The sequence below is a fragment of the Hippopotamus amphibius genome, chromosome 15 (genome assembly GCF_030028045.1).
Source record: "Hippopotamus amphibius kiboko isolate mHipAmp2 chromosome 15, mHipAmp2.hap2, whole genome shotgun sequence".
Taxonomy (NCBI): Eukaryota; Metazoa; Chordata; class Mammalia; order Artiodactyla; family Hippopotamidae; genus Hippopotamus; species Hippopotamus amphibius.
Genome location: NC_080200.1, coordinates 27,104,356 through 27,112,234, shown reverse-complemented (window position 1 = coordinate 27,112,234; position 7,879 = coordinate 27,104,356). Strand labels below are relative to the sequence as shown.

Below are 7,879 nucleotides of genomic sequence, written 5' to 3'. Positions count from 1 at the left end.
AAAAAAGCCAAGAACGGGACCTGAGATTTGTCAGGGGACTGTTGGGCACCTCTTAGTAAGCAGTGCCAGTGACTTATGTGACACTATGGCATTCTGTGTTGGGTTTTATTGAAAATTTCATTCTGTGGACACTTTTGGAGCCCTAATGTGTCAGGCACTGTTCTAGGGGCTGGAGAAATAGGGAAACCCTGCACTTAACGCAGGTTGAATTCTACTGGAGGTGGTACTCAATAAACAGAAAATTATTAGGTAGTGATGACACACTGAGGCTGTGTTGAGGTTTAGACTGTGACGGGGGTGGGGAGGTGGGGATTATTATTATTTTTTCTTTGAGGTAACACTTCATTCTTCATCATAACTAAGCTAAAACTCCATTTTTAGGTGTTAGGTTAAAGAGTTCTACAATGTAAGTAAAACAAAAATGGAGTGTTTGTGGTATAAATGTATAAAAATTTATAAAACACCTTATTCAAATGGATTAGTATTCTCTGATTACCTACAATAATGTTCATTCTGATATAATACAATTTTAAATATTAGCACTCAATGAACAACTCTAATATTCTGGGAACTGTATAATGAACATAACATACATGATATCTACAAAACAGTAACACATTTCCGAAACTCTGCATGCACTTATTTGCCACTGTTGCCTGTGGTGTCCAGATGATTCAATATATGACCATTCGTGATTTTCATAAGGATTACAGAGTTCGTGTTGCTGAGGAAATCAATTGGGGATTATTTTAAGTAGCGTTTTGAGAAGTTCTCTTTGAGGAGGTTAATATGTGAGCAGAGATTTGAATGCAGTGAGGAGGGAAACCATGTGAATATCTGGGAGAACAGAAATGCTGACCAGAGATAGAAATGTGCTTGGTGAGCCTGTGGTTTAGCAAGGCCAGTATGACGGGAAAGGACATAGTGAACAAGGGAGAGTGGGAGAGGCGGTTGGAAGGGTAACTAGAGGGCTTGAAGGCCATCGTAAAAAGGTTGGATTTATTCTGTGTGTGATAGGAAACCATCAGAGGGGGTCTGAGCAAAAGAGTGGCATGGCTGAACACATTTTGACAGAATCACTGGTCTATGGTGGGGCCAGAGGGAATACAGGGGAACCAGTTAGGAAGCTATCACAGTAGTGGGGGGTGGGGTAGGAGAGAGCCTCCTACAATTATAACATATCACCTTCCTATAAGGCACTTGCTTTGCAAGCCTAAGATAATTAAGGGTTCTGGATGCCATGCTAAGGAGATTGGATATTGTTGTTTTCAGATATAGAAGGATGATAATAAAATATTTATTGAGCACTAACTATGCATTACACACTTTTATAAGCACTTTACGTTAGTATTGAATGTAATCCAAAGCTATGAGGTTTGCACTATTAACAAATAAGAAAATCGAGATGATATATATTAAGTGACTTGCCCAAGGTCTCATGTCTAGTAAGTGGGACCAGGAGTCTTGCCCCTGGTGATAGAGGAAAGGTGCAGAAGTTTCCTCCTTACTTGTCGCCCAGGATGGCTGAGCACTGACATTACAAGGGTCTGAAGCTTCCAAAACTCCTGAAAAAGTAGTGAAAGCTTCATTTACCCAACCCATTTCTCCTGCTGCTCCCTCAGAGGGTTAATATTTTACCAGTTTTGGGTTATCGCATCCCTCTTAGGCTTCGATGCATTCTATTCTTCCTCTCTCCCTTGTCCTCTGCCTTCCTTTTGAGCCTTTAATTTTGCTAACGTCTTTATCATTTTTCATTTATTTTCTACCCATCTCTCTGCCTCCTTTTTCCCCTCCATTTCTGTCTCTCGAGCTCAGGTGGGGAACAAGAAAAACAAATATATGAAAGGAAAGGAAGAAGCTGGATGCAAGGGAGAGACATTATTGAAAATCTAAGTTTCTGAGGTTACAATTAATTCAGCGTTTCATTCCCCCTTAGTTCTTGCCTCTTCTAATGCCATAGAGGTCCTGTAGTCCAAAGAGACCAAACTGCTCAAGTTCCAAACTCTCAGAGTCCATAGGGAACCTCCTCCATTGCCACCCGCAAGTATCTTCTGTACCCATCGTTTCTCCCAGTGGATGATTTCCTTCCTCCTGTTGAAAAAGATCCCTGCAGCCTCTACCTGTGCCCCAAATCTTATTTTCCTAGTTTGAGCTGCACATTCCCTCCTTTCTGCACCTTCAGACTCTCCCGTGCAGTGAAGACATGTTCAATTCTTCTATCTTAAATCATACAAACACTCTTGGCAAATTATTTGTTGGCTACATCAACACCTTTCTCAATCCCCATTTTCCTTGCCTACCTCCACTATACAAGCTGGAAGAGCTATATAATTATTTTTTTCAGCCTCCTTTGCTCCTAGCCACCCTGCAACACAGCTGTGGTCAATGAGATGTAAGCAGAAGTCTGCTGAGGGGCTTCTGGGAAAACCTTTTCTGATAAAAGGCACAGATGTTGCTGGTGCTACCTAACCCCTTTCTTCCCGCTCTGAATGCAGATATTTTACCTGAAGCTACGGGAGCCATCATGTGACATGATGAAAAAGTCATGAAACTCAAGGCATTCAATTATTTTGTCTTTGAACCAATGCCAATCACCTCCAGATTTATTATGGGAGAAAAATAAATCCGTTTGCTTGTAAGCCATTGTTATCTGGCTTTCTATCATTTGTAGCCAAAAGCTCTTCTGATATATACACCCTCTCTCAACCACAATCTCCCTCTAGTTACCTTCCTAAATCTCTCCTTCCTCAGTCAAGCTACTAAGTCCTTTTCAACCTTTAACTCACTCTTCAACCCACTGAAATTTACAGAGATTATCAATAACCAAAACCAAAGGCCATTTTCTATTTTTACCTTACTTTAATCCTCTGTGGCATTTGAAAATATTAAATATTCCTATCCTTGTGCTAAAATTCTTTCACTTCTATGCCACCACCTTCTCCTGACGTTTTTCTGTTTTTCATTTTTCTTTTGCCTGTTGTTTCCCCTCAGCTTCTACTGATTTGACACCTTCCACTTACTGCATTCAAAAACAGTACTCCCAAAATACCCTTTATCACCGCCCTTCTACTTATTCTACTGCCTATCAGGAATCTTCACTTGGATACCCACAGACTTGTAAAATGCCCCCAGACCAAACTCATCATTACCCCATAAAGTCAGTCAACTTTTTGTGTTCTTAATTATGGCACCCATCCACCCAAATAAATTACAGTGCTCACATTTAATTGATTACATTATCATTGCTTGAATTCTTCCTTTCCTCTCCCATCCCACTGCCAGTTTCTTAGTTTAGCCCTTGGAAAACAAAGACTGGCTTATTCAGTTTGATTTCCTAATCATATTTATCACCTATTTGGCACTTATTAAATGTGTATAAAATAAATGAAATTGCCTTAACTGCTCTCATAACTATAGATCTATAAAATCTCTCCCTATGACTGTTTTGAATATGTTGTGAGTTACAAAGATTTTGTTAATATGTCAAATTTTCACATCTATTAGTGTTTAACCTCTTCTTTCCATTTTGATAGAGTATGATACAAAGATGTATTTGAATCCTATGTACTCAAAGACTATATTTATTATATTGTTTTCTAAATAATTAGCTTCTTTAACAATAGTTTAATGACTGTTAATTGAGAGCTTAAAACAGCATGCTATTATAGCATTAAGATTTGTACAATTCTGTCACCTGGTAACAACCAGCCAATATTTCAGAGGAGAAAATAACTGGGGGTGGGGGGGTGGGGGGGTTGGGGTAGTGGGGAGGGATACAGAGTGATAATAGAAGTTGGTAGAGGTAGAGAATTTTGACTTGAAACATTCAGGGAAAACAGATTGTGGAACAGGAGCATCTAGATAATGTATACAACATGGTGAAAAAATCAAGGATTTCCCAGCATTCATTGCATTTATATGTTTGTAGCATTTTAGAGCTTATAGGGATCTTGGAGCCTTCTAAATCTAAAATCCCTCATTTACCAAATAAGGACAGTGGGAACTGGTGAAAGTAGGTGACTTGTCCAAGTTAGCGACAGATCAGGACTACATACCAGATCTTTGGGCTTCTCAGTTAAGCACTCTCACATTTTCTCTCCAGTGTGACGTCTCTGATGTCCAAAGGAGAATCTGCAGTATAATACAATAGAACTTATCTTCAACATGAATCCTCATTGCTTAGAACATTAGCTACTTAAACCTTCTCATATAAAGTAAGTTTTACTTTCTGAATCAAGATTTCTCCACTTTTATATGGTTTCTCTGCAGTGGTCTGAATTTTCTGATATGGTATATTATACTTCAACTAAAAGATTACTATAATCGTTACATTTATTAGGTTTCTATTTACATGACTTATCTGATTATCACTGAAGAGTTAATCATGGGGAAGGGTCCTATGAAAGCTTTCCTCACGTGTGAGTTCTCTGATGCCGTGTAAGATTTGTACTCCGACTGAAGGCTTTTCCACATTCATTACACTGATAGGGTTTCTCTCCTGTATGAGTTCTCTGATGCACTATAAGGGATGAATTCTTAATGAAGGCTCTTCCACACTGATCGCATTCATAGGGCTTCTCACCAGTATGAATTCTTTGATGCTCAATAAGGTATGCGCTCTGGCTGAAGGCCTTTCCACATTCATTGCATTCATAAGGCTTCTCTCCAGTGTGAATAACCTGATGTACAGTAAGGGATGAGCGCCCAGTGAAATGTTTTCCACATTCCATACACTCATAAGGTTTCTCTCCAGTATGAATTCTCCGATGTTGAGTAAGAGATGAATTCTTACTGAAAGCCTTCCCACACTGATTACATTCAAAAGGTTTTACTCCAGAATGAAGTCTCTGATGCTCTATAAGGTATGTACTCTGGCTAAAGGATTTCCCACATTTGTTACATTTGTAGGGTTTTTCTCCAGTATGATTGCGCTGATGCAGGGTAAGAGCTGAGCTCTTACTAAAGGCTTTTCCACATTCACTACACTCATAGGGTTTTTCTCCAGTATGACTTCTCTGATGTACAGTAAGATGCATACTTTGACTGAAGGCTTTTCCACATTCATTACATTCATAGGGTTTTTCTCCTGTATGAGTTCTTTGATGCACTGTGAGATTCATACTTTGGGTAAAAGCTTTTCCACATTCATTACATTTGTAGGGTTTCTCTCCAGTATGAATCCTTTCATGTTGAATGAGGGATGAATTCTTGCGGAAAGCTTTTCCACATTCTTTACATTGATATGGTTTCTCTCCAGTATGAGTCCTTTGATGAACAGTAAGGTTCATGCTCTGACTGAAGGTTTTCCCACATTCATTACATTTGTAAGGTTTCTCTCCAGTATGAATTCTTTGATGTACAGTAAGCGAGGAGCGTTCAATGAAGTGCTTCCCACATACATTACACTTATAGGGTTTCTCCCCTGTATGAATCCTCTGGTGCTTAAGAAGAGATGAACTCTGGCTGAAGGTTTTCCCACACTCATTACATCCATAGATTTTCTTTCCTGCAAACATTCTTTGAGTTTTAATTAATTCAGCATTTTGTTTAGTGTCTTTTCCATGTGAATTCCAATTGTGAGGACTTTTCCCCACAGGAATAATTTGTTGTGTATCAATGATTGAACCCTGACTGGAACATCTTTCAAGTTCATTACCTCCACATGTCCTTCTCTCATTGAGGGTTTCCTTATGGGTAATGTGCACTTGGCCCAGATGTCCCACCTGGTTTTTCTGTTGCCCCTCTAACCAATTATCAGGTTCCCAGGAGTCCCCTAAAGAAGAATGGCAGAGACCTTCCCTTTCCATTATTACCCCATAAGATAAATCTTCATTAATTAGGCTTTGTAGTTGACTCTTTGGTTTCAAGTCTTGTCTCACAGTCTGAAAAAAATAAAAAATTCATATACTTGCTAAGTTAAGAGAATTTAAAAATGACATTAATATCCCTTCTGGGATTTTATATTACATTACATTATCTATACTTACATGTAAGTATACTGAATATATAGTACATGAATCTGTTTTTATTTACATGGATATTCTTCCCTATGTGTTTGTAAACTGTACAGAATTGGAAAAGAGATGATTTTAGAGAAAGTAGCAAAAGTATTATTAGTGATTGCCTCAAAAGTCATTCAGGTGATGGGGACTAGCTGTGAGGTGTTAAAAGAATCACTTTTTGCTCCTTGAAATTAAAAGAAAATTTTGTAAAAGCCAAAAAAATAAAAATAAATTAAAAAAATAAAAAATTCAAACATGCATTGGTTTCCGTACTGGGAGACTGAAAACTGTATAAGATGGGAATGAGAGAATGAAACTGAGAATAACTATAGGGCACACTTGAGAGCTTTCAAAGATATCCCTATAATTAGGAAGAGAATTGGAAGGGAGGGAAAGAACAGTGAGCCATCCATAAATAACAGGGGAACTAGAAAGCAGGGTAAGCAGAAGCAAGAGTGAGCCTATGCAGGAAGGATAGCTACTGAAATCACTGACCACTGGACAAGGCTAAATAATGAAGATGGAACTAATGGAAGATATACAGACAAGCTCGGAGGGGGAGAGGCAGATCACAAAGCCCTAGCATGTTTATCTGGTACTCCTACCAGCAGTTTCTTCCCTCCTGCAGGCTGCCTATAATTCTGACACTAAGTCTTCATAAAACATCACAGTGTGACACAGTGAAAAGATTGTTTACCCTGGAGTCAGATAAACTTGGGTTTAAATAATTATAATCTTAAGTAGTTACTTGTTTCTTTGAGTTTTCACAGATATAAAATGAGGATAAAAATAATCTGATAAGGATTAAGTAAATTAATGTATATAAACTACCCTTAGGGAACATACTTGTCTGGAACATAAAATACCAGAACATACTTGAAACTTAAACTCTCAAGAGACAATGGCACAGCCTAAAAGCTCCTCACTGCTCCCCAAGGAGCATGTTATTTTCTCACTCTCTTTAGGTAAGAGTCCTAAAGGGCCCTACCCTTTCCTAAATATCCATTCCTTAAAGATAAGAACTGGTGGCAGAGGCAGATAGGGGAGAATCTGTTGAACTGCTTGAGATGGGGCTTGAGGAAAGGTCTTGCAGCCATTCAGACTTTATTTTCTCAGATCCCACATCTTATCCCAGACAAAATAGCCTGGAGGTGACAGGCAGACAGACAAAACTATTCAAAGATAAATGACACACAGAAAATACCAAATTTGGAAACTAGGTAGAGGTTCAAGAAATTTTTAAAATAATAAAAGCAGGAGAACAAGGGTCGGGGGGAAGCATAACAACCAAATGGGAGAATAGACACTGGAAGAATAAATGCTTCCAATCATCAAAAGATATAAAAAAGAAAGTTAAAAAAAAAGTTACATACTGGGAGAAGATATTTGCAACATGTGACCCAAAAAGAGCTCTAGAACTTAGACTTGGAAAACATCTGTGGAACACTAAGCCACTAGAAAAAATGGATAGAAGATTTGAATAGACACTTAAGAGAAGGAAACCTGAAGAGTGAGTAAACATAAGCAAAGATGCCAATCCAACAGTAACCAGGAGAAGGCCGAGTAAAGCCCCAGTGAGATACTATTACCACCTACACCTGAGTAAAAAAATTCAAAAATTCAGACTGACAGCTTCAGAATTTAGAAAGATGTGCAGTAATGGGAAATTTCACATACTGCTAGGAGAAGTGTAATTTGTTTCAAGTATTTGTAAAACAGTTTAGCACTACCTAGTAGTGTAGAACAGGCACACAGACTATGACTTAGCAAATCCACTAGTAGGTACATATACTTAGGTAAGTCTGCCTTGTAAAGATTCACCATGATTCATAATTTTTAAAGTAGCATTGTATACAATAGCAAACAACCCAAATGTC

General features: G+C 38.4%; 1 protein-coding gene and 1 long non-coding RNA gene across 6 annotated transcripts in view; one reads left to right on the top strand and one right to left on the bottom strand.

The window, feature by feature from the left end:
- The window catches only part of LOC130836658 (uncharacterized), a 30,050-nt gene that overhangs the window by 487 nt on the left and 21,684 nt on the right, over positions 1–7,879 (top strand). The window lies entirely within an intron of this gene.
- The window catches only part of LOC130836656 (zinc finger protein ZFP2), a 32,211-nt gene continuing 24,880 nt past the window's right edge, over positions 549–7,879 (bottom strand). For all 5 annotated transcript variants that reach the window (XM_057709040.1, XM_057709042.1, XM_057709043.1 and 2 more), the window contains one exon: positions 549–5,882. In XM_057709040.1, the coding sequence (XP_057565023.1) occupies positions 4,413–5,807 (1,395 nt within the window). In that variant the 5' untranslated portion in view covers positions 5,808–5,882 and the 3' untranslated portion in view covers positions 549–4,412. The remainder of the gene's footprint in view (positions 5,883–7,879) is intronic.